The sequence below is a fragment of the Triticum dicoccoides genome, chromosome 5B (assembly GCF_002162155.2).
Source record: "Triticum dicoccoides isolate Atlit2015 ecotype Zavitan chromosome 5B, WEW_v2.0, whole genome shotgun sequence".
NCBI classification, from domain to species: Eukaryota; Viridiplantae; Streptophyta; class Magnoliopsida; order Poales; family Poaceae; genus Triticum; species Triticum dicoccoides.
The window spans coordinates 704341376-704361468 of record NC_041389.1 but is presented as its reverse complement, the minus strand read 5'-3'; the positions used below and the strand labels follow the sequence as shown (position 1 = coordinate 704361468).

The 20093-nt window shown below is 47.5% G+C and overlaps 2 protein-coding genes and 3 non-coding genes across 5 annotated transcripts in view; 4 read left to right on the top strand and 1 right to left on the bottom strand.

Annotated features, from left to right (window-relative positions):
• LOC119306755 (probable poly(ADP-ribose) glycohydrolase 2) overlaps nucleotides 1–4836 on the bottom strand; it is a 6314-nt gene extending 1478 nt beyond the window's left edge. Inside the window, exons 1-4 of the mRNA XM_037582890.1 lie at nucleotides 4638–4836; nucleotides 4461–4552; nucleotides 1930–2144; nucleotides 1713–1817 (exon numbers count right to left, since the gene is read on the bottom strand). Of these exons, the coding sequence (XP_037438787.1) occupies nucleotides 1744–1817; nucleotides 1930–2144; nucleotides 4461–4534 (363 nt within the window). The 5' untranslated portion in view covers nucleotides 4535–4552; nucleotides 4638–4836 and the 3' untranslated portion in view covers nucleotides 1713–1743. The remainder of the gene's footprint in view (nucleotides 1–1712; nucleotides 1818–1929; nucleotides 2145–4460; nucleotides 4553–4637) is intronic.
• On the top strand, nucleotides 2340–2411 carry TRNAC-GCA. Its single transcript has one exon. It is a non-coding gene; the product is annotated as a tRNA-Cys (tRNA).
• On the top strand, nucleotides 3037–3108 carry TRNAC-GCA. Its single transcript has one exon. It is a non-coding gene; the product is annotated as a tRNA-Cys (tRNA).
• A 316-nt stretch (nucleotides 4837–5152) lies between the features above and the next one.
• Nucleotides 5153–5224, top strand: TRNAC-GCA. Its single transcript has one exon. It is a non-coding gene; the product is annotated as a tRNA-Cys (tRNA).
• Nucleotides 5225–17236: 12012 nt separating this feature from the next.
• On the top strand, nucleotides 17237–19379 carry LOC119312796 (sister chromatid cohesion protein DCC1-like). Its single transcript, XM_037588561.1, has 3 exons — nucleotides 17237–17512; nucleotides 17943–18854; nucleotides 18950–19379. Exons 1-3 carry the CDS (start codon nucleotides 17316–17318, stop codon nucleotides 19050–19052), a joined length of 1212 nt encoding a protein of 403 aa, XP_037444458.1. The 5' UTR covers nucleotides 17237–17315; the 3' UTR covers nucleotides 19053–19379.
• Nucleotides 19380–20093: the final 714 nt, after the last annotated feature.

The following is a 20093-nucleotide window of genomic DNA, read 5'->3' as shown; positions in this document are numbered from 1 at the left end:
TTTTCCCCCACCAACCACCTCCCCTCTCCCCCTCCCCCCCTCGCCCCGCCGCCACCCAAGATTCCGGCGAAAGTGGCCGTCGGGAGCACGTGGGAAGGCCTACGGACGCACGAGGTAGCCCTCCGCCCCTCCCCTCCCCTCCCCTCCTCCTCGTTGGCGGGTCGGAACCTTGCGGATCTACGGCTTTTCATCGCGGGCGGCCGGATTTGGCTTTCCCGGCCGCCGCTGGCTGCGCCAAGCTATGGAATGGTTGGGAAGCACCTCGCGCAGCCCCGACAAAGGCTCATCGGCGCATGCAGGTGCGGGTTCGTCCGCTCGCCGCCGCCGATGATTTGCCGGCATGGATTCGGCCGGCCGGCCGCCGGGCTCGGCCCTCTCGCAGAGACCCTGTGGCTCGCCGATGCCGCTCATACAGTGCGACGACTGCCTGCGGACAGTGCTGTGGCTGGCTTCGGGCACGCCGAAGCACCCCAGATGGGTGTTCTTCAAATGCGAAAACGACGGGGTACGTGCTGTTTTGCATTCGGCTCATTTGGATAGCTCATTATGTTTGCTCATTTGGAACATCATCATGCGTGTACGAAAATAGATGCTCATTTTGGTTTTGGGAAGGCGAATACATTGATTTATTAATAGAAAGAAAATTGATAGACGTTCATGCACTCCTTAATGCAATCGAAGGCAATGAACCGCATGCATGTGCAACTAGAAGGGAAGCAACGACTACATCTTTAGAACCAAAGAAGAACAATGAAGAAGTAAAGATCAAGAATCCGCGGATCAACAATGAGCGCATGGAGAAGATATTGCTTCAACTTGTGGGAGCAGTTATAGAAGTTGGAAATCTTCTAAAATGCATACTTGTGGTTCTTGTTTTCTTTGGGCTTGCTTTTCTAGCAAAAATTTGGTGATGTCCTATGTATCCGATGTGGTTAAAAATGCAAAGAAATGTAAATTGAGGTGCAAATTTACATTTTACGGGTTGGGGGGAGGACGGCCGCACAGGCAGACCCCGCAAAGCGACCCGTAAAACAGGATGCGGGTCGGCTTTGCAGGGTCTGCCTCTGCGGCTTTTCGCTGCGGACTGCAAAACAACTTTTCCGCGAACTGCAAACGTGAAATGCGGGTCGGCGGGATGCGGGGTCTGCTAGAGATGCTCTTACGGTATGGAGCATGGTAGACCAATGTATGCATTGTTAGACATGTAGCAGGGAACATTTCACAAATCAGGGCCCTTTAAAAGAATCTAAGAATGGTCTACACAACCCAAAAGTGGTATGGTACTATGAGCAAGTTGAACTTGATGTAACATACACCAGTTCCCTATTTTTAGTTCATAAAATCCCAAGATGCCCCCACATGTGATATCTTCACTTCTTTATAGACCCGAAATATTGATGGAACTGTGAAATAGGAAGACAAGAAGCTATTCTACGTTGTTACAAGACCAGATTGTTGTCCTGATATTGCTTGAGCAGCTAAATCTCAATAAGCAATCCAGTATACCAAAGGGAGTACTAACTAATTAATCAAATTTTTGTAAGCTATATATCATCTCGTGTAAAGAGGCATATGGTGTGAAACAATATTGGTATACAAGGTCGCCTTTGATTCACAACTGGAACAGGTGAACCCTACTAAGTTGTGTGCTAATACTTAATTTCAGAGGAACTGTGCAGAAGCAATAAGATGGAATAGATGAAACCACTTACCCAGAATGGGCAGAGAGGGGCGCGTTAGCTTTCATCCAAGCATCACTGTCAGACGACACAAAACCGGCACCTCACATTGTTGGTCAGTGCCCTGCTGATAAAACCCTGGAGACCAGTAAGAACAGCTATCAATTTTACCCCTACAAGGTGTAAATAATGAGCCAAGGGGCATACACGAACAAGGTGTCAAAATTGATGCCCGGGAAGCTGGCCTCACCATGTCCGGCAGTGGGGAACACGCAGAAGAGCACGGGGGCAAGCAACTGGCCGATGAGCACGATGCCCACACCCTGGGAGCCCAGGAGGCAGAGCCCGAGCGCGGCCCATGCACTGGTGTAGTGGTCCTCGAGTAGCGTGGGGAGGCGGAGGAGGAGGCGGGCGAGGCAGGGGAGCATGTCGGCGAACAATGAGCACAACTTGAAGTATGCGTACCTAATTTATGATGGCACATACAACTGATATGAGTATGTGTAAGTTCCTAACTAGCATTCTAATGCGTATTTAAATCTGTAAGGATACAAACTGATATTCAATTTGCATTCATCATACAGAGTGAACCAATTAATATTTAAACACAAGGATTTGTGTAATTATATATTTATAAGAGTCAATTTAAGTAATATTAATGGGTCCATAGCTCAGTGGTAGAGCAATTGACTGCAGATCAATAGGTCACTGGTTCAAACCTGGTTGGGCCCTTTTTTCTTCTATTTTTATTTCCATTTTTAACTACTGTCTTGGCCTTGTGTCCACTTTCTTCGCAAGTATTTACTTCCATGTTCTATGTTCTAACCATATCTAGCTTTATTCCCTTTTCATCTGTTATATGTATCTTTGGGTCTGAGAACCGTTTGTGCTTTACACTAGATGGTCACTGCTATTCGACCAGTTCTCTAATACTCCAAAACTGAGCTTATTATGCTGTAGAGCATGGTAGACCAATCTACACATTTTTAGACATGTAGCAAGGAACATTTCACGAATCAGGGCCCTTTAAAAAAAATCTAAGAATGGTGTACACAATCCAAAAGTGGCATGGTAGCTATGAGCAAGTTGAACTTGATGTAACACACACCAGTTCCCTGTTTTGAGTTCATAAATCCGAAAAATGCCCCCACATGTCGGGGGAGAATGTCGTTTCCGGGGATGCCTAGGGTAATGGGAAGGATCACATATAAAGGGGTGCTATCTTCAATTAATATTTGCATTCACAATAGAGAGTGAACCAATTAATATTTAAACAGAAGGATACGAGTGCACCATCTAGTGTCTTATTGCCTTGTGTAATTATATATTAATTAGGGTCAAGTGCAATAATATTAATGGGTCCATAGCTCAGTGGTAGAGCAATTGACTGCAGATCAATAGGTCACCGGTTTGAACCCGGTTGGGCCCTTTTTTTCTTCTATTTTTATTTCCTTTTTCAACCCACACTTTCTTTGCAAGTATTTACTTCCATGTTCTAAGTTTTAACCATATCTATCTTTATTCCCTTTTCATATGTTATGCACTTTGGAGAACCGGTCGAATAGCGGTAACCATCTAGTGTTAGCACAATGGTTCTCAGAAAGAAGAATCGACATGCCCAAAATTGAGCTCATTATGCTGTGGAGCATGGTAGACCGATCTATGTATTATTAGGCACATACTAGAGAACATTTCACGAATCAGGGCCCTTTAAAAGAATCTAAGAATGGTCTACACAACCCAAAAGTAGTATATTACATGAAAGCAGTTCATGGGCTCACCTTGAAGTGCATTTTTACCTAATTTATACTCCCTCCGTCCGAAAATACTTGTCCTCAAAATGGATAAAAAAAGATGTATCTCGAATACGTCTAGATACATCCCCTTTTATCCATTTTGATGACAAGTATTTCCGGACGGAGGGAGTAATAGCTCATGCAACTGGTATGAGTAGTATGCACCCAAAGCATGCCTGCCAGGGGATGCTAATTTGAAAGCAAATGAATATTCTAAATAGGCCTTAGTAAAAGATACGAAACTGAACTGAAACAGTTTTGACAAATTTGCTCGGCAATCCTCATATGCCAATCTAGAAACTACCCCCATCTCTTTGAATACATCTTCACCCTTATGTTTTAGCTGTTGATATTTTCTTGACACTTTTCTACCATAGGCATGGTACGTACTATGAGCAAGTTGAACTTGAAGTAAGTGTAACATACACCGTACCAGTTGCCTGTTTTGAGCATAATAAATCCGAAGATGCCCCCAGGGATGCCTAGGCAGGGGGTCACCTAAAAAAGGGGTGATATCCTAATATTAATGGAAATGTGAAATATGTGGACAAGTAGCTGTTCTACGTTGTTGCAAGACCAGATTGTTGTGTCTTGATATTGCTTCAATAGGCAATCCAGTATGCATGCTACCCGGAGGTCTCACATTCTAGGATGGATGCTACCAGATACTCCCTCCGTCCGGAAATACTTGTCATCAAAATGAATAAAAAAAGATGTATTTAGATGTATTTTAGTTCTAGATACATCCCCTTTTGTTCATTTTGATGACAAGTATTTTCGGACGGAGGGAGTACTAATTAATCAACTTCTCGTAAGCTATATATCATCTCATGTAAAGAGGCATGTGGTCTGAAACAATGTTGCTATACAAGCTCACCTTTGATTCAGAACTGAAACAGGTGAACCCAAGTACCCAAGTAAGCTGTGTGCTAGTTAGTTTCAGAGTAACTGTGCAGAAGCAATAAGATGAAATGAAAGCACTTACCCGGAATGGGCTTTCATCCAAGCATCAGTGTCAGGGTAGAGAGCCGCGCTCGGAACAAAACCGGCACCTCGCATTGTTAATTATTCAGTGCCCTGCCGATCAAACCCTGGAGATCAGTAAGAACAGCTGGTCGCTTTTACCCCCAACAAGGTGTAATTAATGAGCCAAGGGGCATACACAAGCAAGGCGTAGAAATTGATGGCCGGGAGGCGGGCCTCGCCACAGCTGGCGGTGGGGAACAGGCAGAAGAGCACGACGCCCGCGCCCTGAGAGCCCAGGAGGCGGAGCCCAAGCGCGGCCCGGGCACCGGCGTAGTGGTCCTCGAGCAGCTTGGGAGGCGGGCGAGGTAGGGGAGCACATCAGCAAACCATGAGCACATCTTGAAGTATGTGACCTAATTTATGATGGCACATACAACTGATATGAGTATGTGTAAGTTCCTAACTACTCCCTCCGTCCCATAATATAAGAGCCTTAGCATTCTAATACGTATCTTTAATCAACTTCTTGTAAGCTATATATATCATCTCATGTAAAGACTAAAGAGGCTGATATAGCATTCTAATGCGTATCTAAATCTGCAAGGATACATGCTGATATTAAATTTGCATTCATCATACAGAGTGAACCAGTGACTGTCTAATTGCTTGTGCAATTATATATTTATTAGAGTCAAATGAAATAATATTAATGGGTCCATAGCTTAGTGGTAGAGCAATTGACTGCAGATCAATAGGTCACCGGTTCGAACCCGGTTGGGCCCTTCTTTTCTTCTATTTTTATTTCCTTTTTCAACTACTGTCTTGGCCTTCCACACTTTCTTCAAAAGTATTTACTCCCATGGTCTAAGTTTAACCATATCTAGCTTTATTTCCCTTTCATCTGTCATGCATTTTTGGGCATGTCGATTCTTCTTTCTGAGAACCATTGTGCTTACACTATGGTTACTGCTATTCGACAGTTCTCAAACACTCCAAAGTTGGGCTTATTGTGCTGTGGAGCATGGTAGACCGATCTACGCACTATTAGACACATATGAAAGAACATTTCATGAATCAGGGCCCTTTAAAAGGAATCTAAGAATGGTCTGCACAACCCGAAAGCAGCATGTTACATGAAAGCTAGAGCAGGCAGTTCAGGGGCACACCTTGAAGCACACTTGAACCTAAATTATGACAACTGGTCTGGGTATGTGTCCAAGGCATGGCTGCCAGGCAATGCTAATTTGAAAACAAAGGAATATCAGGCGGTATGGTCTGAAGCAATTTTGGTAATACAAGCTCACCTTTGGCTCGCAACTGAAACATCAGGTGAGCCCAACTAAGTTGTGTGCTACCGTAGTTAATTTCAGAGGAGCATGAAACCACTTACCCGGACTGGGCAGAGGGGCGCGCTAGATGGCTTTCATCCAAGCATCCCGCGCGTGGGCATACGAGAGGAGGTCGTCGAAGAAGAGTGCGAGTCCCTCGACGGCACCGCGAGGGCCTGCCGGAGGTGGTGGAGCGCGTCGCATGCGACCCGGCTGACGACGGGGCAGAGGGAGAGCGCCCTCGGCTGCTCCTGCACCGCGGCCGGCCAGAAGAGAGCCCCGCCGCGCGGCACCACCGGGATCGATCGCAGGTCGCCGCGCTCTCCATCTCCATGGCTCTCTCTCTCCAAGTCTCAACTGCCTTCCCTTGTCTCTCGCTCTTCTTCCTTTTTTTTCGAGTGGTTCTCGCTCTCGCTTCGCATGCTTGGTCGTTGGGCCTTAATGTGATTTCTTTTGTTGGGCCTTAATGCTCCCCGGTTCGGCCGACACGAGCAACACGACCCATCATCCTCCACGCTGGACTGAAGCTTATCCATTTCCTTCCTCTGCGGCTCAAGCAGCCTCAAAAAAGAGTTTGGTCTATGGGTATATATAAATTCTTAGATAAAAAATAATAACCCCTAAAAAAAGATAAAAAGTAATAAAATAAATTAAAAAGACATTCTGAAAATATTTTTAAAATAAACTTGACCTTTCATTGTGTTCGGTTGACTTCAATTCAAACAAATAAAATTTTTGGTCAATATTGTATGAATGGTGACTTATTAAAGCAATAAATTTTGTTTCTTCCCTGAAATCAACGGTGGGTTTTATTTGTGAAAATTTATGTACTGGTGTAAAAAAAATGTTCTGAACTTTAATTTTTTTAATTATCAATTATCATTTTCCATATAAGATGTATATGCACCCAGGACCAAGGGTATTTCCGCTTAAAAAGGCTATTTGCCATGGGAGTTGACACGGCCCAGCAATGGCCACAAAGTTCCTCCCGGCCACACAAGCCCGCCACCGCGTTCGCAGACGTGGTGCGTGAATGCAAGCAGCTGGACGGGCTCATGAAGGCGGGTAGGGTGGCAGACGCCCTGAACCTGTTCGACCAGTTAAGGTTGCCGCGAAGAACATCGTGGCGTGGACCTGGCGCGGCCTTGTCCGGGCTAAGGCCAACTCCAATGCGCGATCCCATTCTGCCCGTGTCTGTCCGATTGAGCTAAAACATACAGACTGTTCAACGCAGACCCCATTTTTATTTTCTGTCCATTTGATGTCCGGCCCTTCCCATTTTCGGCTCAAACTTTCGTTGGATTTGCATTCACATGGATGCCGAACGGACGCCCACGCGCTCGCTCCGTGTCCACCTTGGGCCCGCGTGGCATCCGCCCACCTATCACCCACCGCCCACATTTATAGTGCACGCGCGGGCGGCCACACTTGGCAGCCACCCGGGCTTAGCGGTCGTCGTTCTTTTTAATGTGGAAGCCGTGGACAGGTGGAAGTCTACACTTCAACTTCCCCACTCCGGCGGCGCGTGCCTCCTCCAAGCCCGACAACCAAACCCTAGCCCGCCACTCCTCCACCTCCCCGCCGGCGATAATGTCGGGTTGCTGGTTCACCGCCCGCAAGACGAGGGACGACCACGAGGTCGGGTCATCGTCCGGCCGGCGTCCCCGCTCCCCCACTCCACCCCCATCGCTCGCATTCGATATCACGCCGGACAGCACCCCACCTCGCCAGTGGCTGTACGTAAAGGCGGAGGTCCGCAAGAGCTAGTGGGAGACGCGCACGCCGTTGCCGTGGGGCGAGGTGCACCTTCCCAACAACTGACACCTCTCCACGGATCGGGTGCCTATCCCGCCAGTCCCGGCGAGCAGTCTCGCCCGCCGGAAGGAGATCAATCGTCGCCGCGCCCGCCTGCCCCTGGACCTCATGGACGATTGGAAGTACGCCGTCGACTCGCCTCTATGGGATACGTGGCTTCGTGACGAGCACGTCATTCGGTGGCAGTCGTACTTTATAGGTCGTCCACCAAGCCCACGAAGGGCGCACTCTGACCGCCGCTCGCGCGCTCCCAGCCCGCCCCAACCGCGCGATGCAGGCTGGTTCGGGGCCTCAAGCATACGTCGTCTCCGTCTCCGTCCCCGCCACCACCCGAACCAATGACGACCGCCGAGTAGGAGGACCTCATGAGGCAGGTGATGGAGGAGTCACTCCACACCCATGATGAGCACCAATGGCACGGCCTCAAGGAGATGATGGCCCTGTTAGCGGCAGGCAACGTCACCTTCCCCAAGCTCAACGCCTACGTCAAGGAGGAGGCCATGGAGGAGGTGCGGCCAGAGGCAGCGACGGAGGAGCCGACGGGATGGAGCCCAGCATTGGTCGGGCAGTCCTGGACGTGGACGGAGACCATGCCTTGCACGCCCGAGGTGGACGCCGGCCAGTGGTCATCATCCCCGTCGTGCGAAGAGGTTGTGCAGGCGCCTCCGGCCTAGCAGGGGCATCCATCCCACCTCTGGCAGTCACCTCCATACGTCGACCTCACCGGCAGCGACGACGATGAGTAGACGGCGGCTACGGAAGGCGACGACGACCACGGCGGTGACGATGGCCCTGATCTAGTTTTTAAAAATGTTTTAAATGTTTTTGTTTATATTAATGTGCTGAACTTGGGTAATGTGGACGTTTTAATGTGTACATTAATGTTTTTTAGTTATTTCCAATGTTTATTTCGGTTTTTTGGAGGTTTACGTTCATGTCAAAAAATAGACAGTTTGGGGTGCGGTCGGCCCGTTGGGCGCACCAACGGTCGCACGCCCGCAAGCGGACGACAGTGTCCATTTTTCTGCCCCAAACGGACGAAATCCGGATGAAATGGACGTCCATTTGGGTCATGCATCATGTCTGCTAGAACTACATCGGTATTTCCCCAAAGAGGAAAGGATGATGCAGTAGAGCGATAATAGGTATTTTCCTCAGTGATGAGAACAAGGTTATTGAACCAGTAGGAGAACCTCCTCACACCACGTAAACAACACCTGCACACAAATAACAAATACTCACAACCCGACGTGTTAAAGGGGTTGTCAATCCCTTTCGGGTGCGGCGCCTCGAGATAGGCAAATAACGTGAGATAAAAGTTATAGATTGGATAAATAGATCGCGGAACAAATAAATTGCAGTAAGGTATTTTTGTATTTTTGGTTTAATAGATCTGAAAGTAAATGCAAGGGAAAAAAAATCGCAAAGGCAAATATGATGAAAAGAGACCCGGGGGCTGTAGGCTTCACTAGTGGCTTCTCTCGAGAAAAATAGCAAACGGTGGGAAAACAATTACTGTTGGGCAATTGATAGAACTTTAAATAATCATGACGATATCCAGGCAATGATCATTATATAGGCATCACGTCCAAAATTAGTAGACCGACTCCTTCCTGCATCTACTACTATTACTCCACACATCGACTGCTATCCAGCATGCTTCTAGTGTATTAAGTTCATGGAAAATGAAGTAATGCAATAAGAACGATGACATGATGTAGACGGGATCCGTTTATCTATTGCGGAGATATAGATTCCATCTTGTTATCCTTAGTAGCAACGATACATACGTGTCGGTTCCCCTTTTGTCACTGGAATCAAGCACCGCAAGATTGAACCCACTACAAAGCACCTTTTTCCATTGCAAGATAAATAGATCAAGTTGGCCAAACAAAACCTAAATATCAGAGAAGAAATACGAGGCTATAAGCAATCACACATATAAGAGATCAAAGAAGACTCAAATAACTTTCATGGATAAAATCATAGATCTGATCATAAACTCAAAGTTCATCGGATCCCAACAAACACACCGCAAAAAGACTTACATCATATGGATCTCCAAGAGACCATTGTATTGATAATAAAAAGAGAGAGGAAGTCATCTAGCTACTAACTACGGACCCATAGGTCTACTAAGAACTATTCACACATCATTGGAGAGGCACCAATGGAAGTGGTGAACCCCTCTGTGATGGTGTCTAGATTGGATCTGGTGTTTCTGGACTCTGCGGCAGCTGGAATTGATTTTCGTCGACTCCCCTAGGGTTTCTGGAATATTGGGGTATTTATAGAGCAAAGAGGCGGTTCGGGGGCACCCGAGCTGGTGGGTGCTGCTCACCTCGAGCCACCCCCAGGTGCTTCCTTGGCCCACTGGATGTCTTCTTGCCCAAAAAAATCCTCGCGAAGTTTCGCTGCGTTTGGACTTCGTTTGATATTGATTTTCTACGATGTAAAAAACATGCAGAAAATAGCAACTAGCACTGTGTACTATGTCAATAGGTTAGTATCAAAAAATGATATAAAATAACTTTAAAATGATGGTAAAACATCCAAGAATGATAATATAACAGCATGGAACAATAAAAAATTATAGCTCCGTTGGAGACATATCAACATCCCAAGCTTAATTCTTGCTCGTCCTCAAGTAGGTAAATGATACAAACAGAATTTTTGATGTGGAATGTTGCCTAACATGTTCATCACATTTCTTTTCTTTATAGCATGGACATATGGACTTTTATATGATTCAAAGCAATAGTCTAGTTTTGACATGAAGACTTTAATACTCAAGCATAGCAACAAGCAACCATGTCTTTCAAAATATCAACACTAAAGCAAGTTATCCCTAGCCCATCATGCTCAATCATTGATCCATTCATGAAACACACTCGAATATTAGCTACATCCAATGCTCAAATAAGATCATAGTGCCCTTTAGTTGGTGCTTTATAAGAGAAGATGAAGACTGAAATTCAAAATAAAAATTGCATAAGTAAAATAAAGGCCCTTCGCGGAGGGAAGTAGGGATTTATAGAGGTGCCAGAGCTCAAAGCTTAAATTGAGAGATAAAATATTTTTGAGAGGCATACTTTTCCCATGAACGAAAACGACTTAGAGATCTCCAAGACTTTTCATGCTAAATATATCATATGCGGTACCCAAACGGAAAATAAAGTTTATTCTTTTTCTACCATTACTTTCACTTTCCATGGCTACCCAAATTCACGGTTGCCCTCCATACCAACACTTTTCAAGAAATTTATTATTTGACAACATAAAGTAAATTCATTTATTCAATTCGGGATTGGGCATCCCTAATACCTTTGCCCTACTCCCATGCAATGTCAAGTAAATAAATACTCATCGTGAGAATAACACATCTAGCATGGAAAATATTGGTCACCCTTCACCGCCTCGTGAGCGGTAAAGCACACAAAAGAGAAATTTATTTTAAAAATTAGAGATGACACATGCAAATTTGCTTAGAACGGCATGGAAATGTCGCATATAGGTAGGTATACTGGACTCATAAGGCAAAACTGGTTTAAAGGGTTTTGGATGCATAAGTTGTGATCATACTTAGTGCAAAATGAAGGCTAGCAAAAAGATTGAGAAGTGGCCAACCAAAAAGCAAAAAATCTCGTACCCAAGCATTAAACATAAGTAACACCGAATAATGCACCATAAGTAGGATATAAATTTCACTGCATAACTATTGACTTTCATGCTTGCATAGGGAATCATAAACCCTAACATCAATATTCTTACTAAAGCACAATTGCTCATCAACACGACTCACATATCATATCGTCATACCTCAAAACCATTAGTAAGAATCAAGTTTATTTTGTCTAATGATCTTCATGAAAGTTTTTATTATATCCTCCTTGAATATCTATCACTTTGGCACTATTTTCATATGTTTCTTTTGATAAGCTCAAACAAATATAAGTGAAGATCATGAGCATAATTTTTTTATCATACATCAAGGACAGCTCCATCTTCACCACCTTGTGTGCACGTCTGTTTTCCTATCACCAACACGCAGATGTTTTTCACATCTTTACAGATCTTTAGGATAACTTGAGACATCAGCTTAGATTTTTTTTTGAATTTTTGTTTTTCTGTTTTTTTATATTTTTTAATTTTTAAATTTCTGAATTATTTGACAATCTAATCTCTAATCACCCCTCATCACTGCTGAAGTATGAACCACTCATTCCAAACCGTCTAACTTCCCGACCTGTCACCCATTCTCTCACTACTTCAGCCTAAGCACACTTAAATTTCGAGTTCTATTCTCCCTAGTTTCCAAGTTTGCACTTGTTGTTTTCCTGACAATACTAAGATGTCAATCCTATTAACCCTTAGGAGTTGAACTTGAGCATGAAGCATCATTTGAGTTTGAAACTATTATTTAAAAAACAATAACTATTTAGTAACACTAATATTTCTTAATAAGTAGTTTGACCACAGTTTGACTAGAGTTTGACCAAAAATTCAAAAAAAACTTAAATTTGAGGATAATTTTTTTCCTTTCTGAATATGAGGATTCTAAAAATTTGCAAAATGGCCTACGACGGTCGAAATCGGAACCGGTTTTTCGTGCTGAACATTTTGATATATTATACGTTTTTTCGACATCGTATGCAAAAGTTATAGCCGTTTTACTTTTTCATAACACCTTTTTGCAAAACATGTTGAAATTTATGTTTTTTAATTTTCCTACCTAGTAGATGTAGTAACATAACTACATCTCAAAGGATTTTAATTTTTGAAGTTTTTATCATTTTCTTTTGTTTTTTTAAACTGAAATGGAGATAGGGGGTAGAGTTTGAAAATTGCAGAACCCCTTCAGTCCGGGATGGTGTCCATCCAATCCTACCATCGACTACATCTGCTAGCACCGTCCTAGCCAGAGTCACAACTAAGGTTAACCAAGCCAGAGTCACGTTCTATTAAAGTGGCAAAAAGAAATACTTTTTAATATAGCAAAACTAATTCTATCAACTATTATTAAAGGCTAAAAATATATTAATACAAAACAGTAGCAAAATTAATATTAATTAATTATAAATATTTATCTACTGTTGTCTAACAGAAGTATACTACAACATGTTAAAATCTACAGTACTATTTTTAATTAAAATCCTAATTTAAGTTATTCTAAAAATAAAAAAATCTTACTCTGACAACAATCTAACATGTGACTAGGAGCAAGAAGAATTAAATTAAAAACTATTAAACTCAAATTATTTATAATCTAGGGTTTGAAGCAAATTTGAACAAATTCATATTTAAATCATTCAAATTTGAAAACTAATGGCACAAATAAAAACTAGACAAAATTTTGAATCTAATACAAAAATAATTACTCAAAAACATCAAATATCCTAAAAGAAATAAGCAATTCAAAACAGAAACTAAAAACAAAAAACCAAATTTCAGAACCCCTTTAGTCCCGGTTGGTGATAACAATCGGGACTAAAGGCCTTTAGTCCCAGTTGGTGTCTCAAATCGGGACTAAAGGCCCCATTTGAATCGGGACTAATGCCTGCCCGACGCACTAACCACTCAAACCGGGACTAATGCTCACATTAGTCCCGGTTCGTAATGCAACCGGGACTAATGTGTAGATTGACCTTCAACCAAAGTCCTGTTTTCTACTAGTGTAAGGACGGCGGAGGCCTGCCTCACTGTCGACATTACGACGGTGGAAACGACTCATGCGGCAGTGCGGTCGGGCGCATAGGAGGAAGCCATCCACGTCTGCATTGTAAAGAAGCGGCAACGGAGGAACACACGCGTCCTCGCCCGAGAGCATAATCGGGCGACCCGTGCAATGGCCGGACACCACCCAAAGAGGAGAAGGAAGACAGCGACAGGTCGGACAGCTCCAGTGACGAGCAGATCTGGATCGAACCCTACTGCGTCCTCGGCTGGTACTTCCGCGACAAGGACGACAAGGGTAGCCATGGATGATCTTCTCCACCATAGTTGAATATGCCAAATTTTGGTAGTCTGATGGCATGTTAGTGATGTAGTAGCCGAATTGCGTGTAATGCATCGACGTAGTTGCATGAGTTTGTATGGATTTGAGGTATGGTAATTGAGGTGTTTGGTTGTGAGAAGGAAAATTTAAGGCTTGACCGGTCAGAATCCGCGGACGCGCCCGGGCGCGTCCCGAGCTTTTGAGGGGTCGGATTTTTTAAGTCCAGTTATAGATGCTCTAAGGGCATAGAAGATGAGGCAGATCGGCAATTGCGTTGAGGGGAGATGGGGAAACCCTAAAACATCTAGAAGCCTTTCTTTCTTTCCTGGGAAGAAAGAAAACACCCTCAACTAACTATGACTTAGAGCCAACTAGTTGAGGGTAAATTCAAGGGTTTGAAGAAGCACATTTATGTTCGATGACGAAGGACACTACATGAACATTATTTTTTAAGGCTCAACTCGTGGTTTTTGCATTATATTCTACTTTTTTTTGCGGGGGCATTACATTCTACTTAACCGTATAACAAAATGTTGTGGAAAATTCACTTATATTTAAGAACGGAGGGAGTACAAGTTAGTTGAACCAATAGGATATACACGAGACTTGGTAGAGGTCCAGAAGATACGCAACACTTTATTTCATTGCCAGAAAGCAAAAGAGGTCCAATGTAGTTTGGGATTGGACGAAGTGATTAGAAAAGCTTGTGAAATTGATCGTGTGGGGGAGGTTGTTCTTTAATTCGTACTCTTGTTGCCAATTAGGGCATCTCCAGCCGTTGGCCCCCCAGGGGGCGTCTAAAAGCGCCGCCTGGGGGTGAGCCGGCGCAAAAAATGGCCCTGGGGGTGAGTCGGTCCCCAGCCGTCGGCCCCCAGGCGCGTATTAAAAAAAAGGGCCGTTCGGCGAAGTTATGATAAAAAGTAGTTAAATTTCGACTAAACATAGCAAATTTCGGCGAAATTCGCGCATTTTCATTACATTAACCTAATCTAAAAAAGAAAGGGGCCGAAGTCGTCACCGCCATCGTCGTCGTCGGCCTTCTCCTCCTTGACGCGGGCGCCCCTGCTGGACCCGGCGTCGCCATGGCGGACTGGCGGCGGCGCGTCATCATCGTCGTCGCTGTCGCATAGGACGACGACCCCGTCTTCACCGCGGCCGCGTCGGCGCTCCTCGAAGCGGCGCAGGGCGGCGCGCTAGCGCTCCTTCACCTTCTCCCGGCGCGCCTTCTCCATCGCAATGGAGTCCTGGCGCGCCCATTTTAGGGCCGCGTCGTCGTCGTCGAACTCCGCCTTCACCGGCGCCAGCCCCGGCTCCGTCTTTGGCTTGACGAAGCGGGCTCCGGCCTTGACGCCGAGCAGGGCCGGAGTGCCGGAGGAGTGCGATGAGGATCGGGAGGAGGAAGAGGAGGAGGAGGACCCGAACCTCCTTGGCGCCCATGGCCCGACGCGTCGGTGCTGCACCGGGGGGTACGCCAACGGCGGGTCATTGCCGCCCTCGAGGTACGTGAGCACGCCCTCGAGTGTGCGGCCGGGGACGCCCCACCAGAGGTGGCTCCCCTCGCTGTTCTGCCGGCCGCCGACCACCGGCGCGCCGTTGGTGGACGACAATCGCTGCTGCTGGCGGCGCTCGAAATACGCCGCCCAGGCCGCGTGGTTGTCGGCGGCGTACTGGGGGAGGGAGAGCTGGGCGTCGGTGAGGGACGCGCGCACGATCTCGACCTCCTCGGCGAAGTAGTTCGGCTTCGCCACGGCGTCGGGCAACGGGGGAATGGGCACTCCCCCGGCGCTGAGTCTCCACCCCGTTGGCCCGGCGCGCATGTCCGGCGGCACCGGGATGTTCGCCTGGAACAGGAGCCAGGACTCTTGTTCGCGGAGCGAACGGCGGCCGAAGCCGTTGGCCGCCGCCTCGTCTCCGGGGAAGCGTTCTGCCATGGCAACGGCGGGGCTGGGCGGGCTCGGGAGAGGTAGAGGGAGGGGTTGGGCGGCGGCGCTCGGGAGAGGCAGGGAGAGGGAGGGGCTGGACGGCGGCGAGGGGCGGGGCTGGTGTGGGCACAGGCGAGTGGAGGCCGCCGGCTTTTATAGCCGGGCCGCGCCCGTGTGTACGCGTGCGAGGGAGGGGAGGCGTCGGCGCGCCATCCCGTGAAGCGCCGCCCGTGAGGAATCAATGGCAAGGCTGACCGGCGGCAACCTTGCCATTGATTCCCCGCGGGAACCGAGGCCGTTGGGGGAAGACGAGGCGCCGAGTCGCTGACGCGGCTGGCCCGCGTCTTTTTCGCGCCAAAACAGCTCGCCCTGGCGCCCCCCAGCGCGCCGGGTTCGGGCTCGGTCCGCCGGCGCTGTTTTCGGCCCAAGCCGGCGAAAATCGGGCTCCTGGGGGCGCGTCTGGGCCGTTTTTTCGGCGCCGGCGCGAAAAAATCGCCTGGAGAGGCCTTACTGGGGGCGCGGCTGGAGATGCCCTTAGGATCTTCCTATACGGTCTCCGGAATACTCATGAATTAATCGCTATTACTACTTGGTACTTGTGGTAGGAAAGATGTAAGCTGATCATGAAAGAAAAACTCAAGATGCTTATCAGATTTCTATGGGATTCATGGCAAATTATGTCATTGCCTCTTCTCGGAAGACAATTAGTAAAAGAGGGGGCGGATTAGGCCTCCTTTGGGATTTGCAAAACTTAACATTGATGCATCTTTTGATCAAGATCTGCTTAGGGCATAGCTGGCGCTATACTCAGAGATGATAAAGGTAATGTCATTGTTGGCGATAATTGAAAGATTGATTAGTGTGCTGATGTCCTGACGGCTAGTTTTGGCACTAAAATTCGGCTTATCTCTTGAGCAAAAGGCGGGCTGCAACAACCTTATTATTAATTTTGATAATTTGGAGGTCATCGACACCATGAAGAGTGTAGGAAGTTCCGCGGGAGTGCCGGCAACGAACAGGCGGCGCGGTGGGCCATGGCGCGACACTGGGTACATCGTGGATGAGAATGCCACCAGTTGCGCGTCCTACACGCCACAAAAATTTGTTTGGTCGCGATGATGACCTCACGTCCACCGGCGATGGATAGGTCGCAGACTCCACCAAGGATGAGTAGGGCATGGAAGGACGCCTTGTGTCCCAAGTGGGTCCGGTCCGTCTCCCATATTCTACTATTCCTTGCTGAAGACCGCACCTTCATTTCACGGCTCTTGTCGCCGCCAGTCATGGAGACGGCGGATGGAGGACGCGATCGCCGGAAGGGAACAACAAGGACTTGGACTTGGACGACGCCGTAGTCTAGGTTTAGGTCTGGTCCCATTTTTCAATGAAAAATGTCCGAAATGTGAATGTGCTCCGGCTTTGTATGAACATCATCCGCTTTGCATAAACTTCGTCCGGTTAGTTGAAACCCGGCTTGAAACGTATGCGTATAACATTGGATTACCGGTTCCCGCATCCGTGCCGTGGACTGATGGAAAGTCTGAGGACAGATGCGGTGTCCAGTTAGCGGGTCAGCGTTGGGACGCCCTAACTTGTGTTTTGGGGAAAATAAAGCGAGAATATTCGCTGCCATACCGTGTACGCAGGCTGACCGGCCGACCCCACCAAACCAGAGCCATTCCCGCGCGAAACGCGCCCGCGAAAGCATAACGCGCGCCAAAACCAATCCATACAGCACACGCCGAGGAAAAAGATCCCGCGCGCGAGAAAGAAAGAGGAGCGGACCAAGCTCAGCCGCTTCCTCGATCCGATCCATGGACGCGGCGATGGATGACGCGGGGGCAACCGGGAGCGAGTGGGACCGCGGCAGTGGCGGGGCCGAGGCGGTGCTGGGCCTCGCCGGCGCCGGCGCCTCGCTGTCGGTGTGCTACCACGAGGCCTTCGGCCCCCACGCCGACCTCATCCTCCTCGAGGCCGGCGACGACCTCCTCCCCGACCTCCTGCAAGGCCGGTACGCCCCTCCCCTCGAGATCGCCCTGCCTCTGATCCAATCGGCCCTCTTTATTCAGAACCGCATTCTTCATTCAGATCTGCGATTTTGGGCGGCCATTAGCTGTGAAATCCCTAGACCAATCGATGTAATATCTTACTAGTTGATGTGTGGTTCTTGATTTCTAGCCAATCAGTCAGATGGGTGCACGATCTGTGGGCTGTGGCAAAGAGCATCACCATGGAAAAACTTAGTTCGTTGACTGTTCCTGAGCCGAAGGCTGAGGCCTGTTAGTGTTAAATAAACAGTGAAATCTGCCACAGCTATGTTGTTAATCAGATCTTTGCACCACTAGTTCAGCTGCAACTGAGAGATCATTATCTGCTGTACAGTAGGCACACATGGTGTTTCCATCTGCGAGAAATTTTGATGAAGAACTCTCTTGATGCAGGGTGACAGTACGGGGCCGCCCTGAAGAAGAAGCTGTTCTCTGCACGCCATCGGCGACCTACGCTATGAAGTTCGTGGGCACATCCAACTCCATGTTCCTCATACCGCCCGGCGAAGCGGTCGCGGCAAGCCTAAGACCCGACCATACCAATGAGGATGCCACCGTCGCCAGCGATGCCTCTGCTTCTATCATCAAGGTTGCACCGGGGAGCATCGAGTTAGTCCGGACGGCTCCGCGGCTCGACAAGCTCAGGAGCCTTCTCAGGGAGAGGCCATACGTGCTTGATGAGGATCTTGGAGATGGCTCTGAAGACAGGAATGGGCTGTACACGTGGCAAGACCTCTGTGTGCTTGTTCAGTCCAGCGACAGCGAGCTGCTGGAAGGGCTGAATTCCCTCTCGGCTGTCGAGATTGATGGGTTCTGGAGGACGGTGGATGTCGGTTCCGTGAACACGGTTCTGGACATGATTCTCCACAACTCTGTGTTGCATGACTGGCTGCCAAATGCTTTACCAGAAACTGGTGTGCTATCTGTAATGGAATCTGACGGGTTTACCCATAAGATTGTAACCCACTGCCTCAGCAGATTCGGCACGAAGGTTGAGCAGGAAGCAGGGAGTTGCTGGAGGCTTGATGAGCGACTGGTCTGCTTGCAGTTTGCCCGGAGAGCGCTCAGCGGGGGAAAGATGAAGCTCAACAGCTTCATGGATAAATGGGAACGAAGCCTCCCTTCAGGAATGCGTGCAGATCTTCAGATGCTCGAAGGGGAAGTGCTGTATGAAAGGCTCGGGGCTGAGACCTGGGTGCATGCTTTCAGTGTTGCTGATCTGCCATTGACTCCAGCTGAGAGGTTCGCGGCACTATTCCGGGAGCGGCCAAGGTGGGAATGGAAAGACCTGCAGCCCTTCATCAGGTATAATTTGTACTGTATTTTTTTGTGTAGAAATTCTGTAGTGCAGTTCTCACATCTTTCTCACTCAAACATCTTTCGCAATGCCTATGGTTCAGGGACCTGCGCGTACCTGGTGCGTCTTCAGAAGGGTTGCTGATCAAGTACGCAAGAAGAACGCAACCAAGCGCTGATGCCGATCCTATTTTCACTGCTAGATAGATGATCAACCTACCCTGCTACATACATGCTCTGATTGTGGCCCTTGCTGCTGCTGGTAAACTGCTGGTGTTGCTGCACTTGGCCCGGATGTTGTCGACAACAGAAGATTGCCGTGCAGGCAAGCAAACAAAGGCGATGACGCGAGAGGGTTCCTGTAATGGTGCAGACAACCAAGTTACCTGAATTTCTTTTCAGCTTCGACAGTTAGAGACGCAATATCTGAACCTTGGCCCACTGCTCACCTGTTGTACGTTTATATTTATAATGTAAGGCTTGTCCTAGCTAGTTATGATTTCAGATGTTGCCTAAAAAAGAATTTATTATGGATTCAGAATGAATAGCAATAGCAGAGGAATGCATGGTAGGCTTCCGAGAACTGAAATCGCATTGCAGGTTAACAGCATACCCCTGTTGTGGGGCTGAATTTTACACCGTTCCATTAGAAACATGATATCTGAGCCTGGGGGCACTGCACGCTTGCTGTACATTTGCAATATTTCCTGAACTTTATAAGGTTGGTGCTAGCCGGTCGTGTTTTTTGGATGTTTGTCATAAAAAAATTTATTTACGGCTCCAGAATGAATAGCAGTGGAAGGCATCGTAGGCTGCTTGTGAGAACTGAATTTGTGTCGCCAGGTTGACTGCACCCATCCTGTTCCGACAGTCGGTGTGATTGCTTCACATGAATTTTGCAAGAATTCAGAGTAACTGTTACAAACCCGGCCTGTCATTTTCAAGATGTAAACGAGCATCAGAATCTTTTGTTGTTTGAATACAAATTGTTGACGGGTGCGAGATTCCAAACATGGCTTGTTCTTGTAGTCATTATGCTTATCTAGCTGTGAGGAACAAGTAGAAGCTCTGCCTGCTATACATAGGCTGAAGGAAGAAATCTGCGTGATTCAGTTCAAGTGCAGAATAGCCAGCCTCTGCATTCTCCCCGCACAGTACAATACAGATAAGTCCCCTCGCGAGCCGCCGCCGCCAACAGATCGCGTCCGCCCTCCCCTCCCCTACCCCCTCCCGCGCGGGCGACCGAGG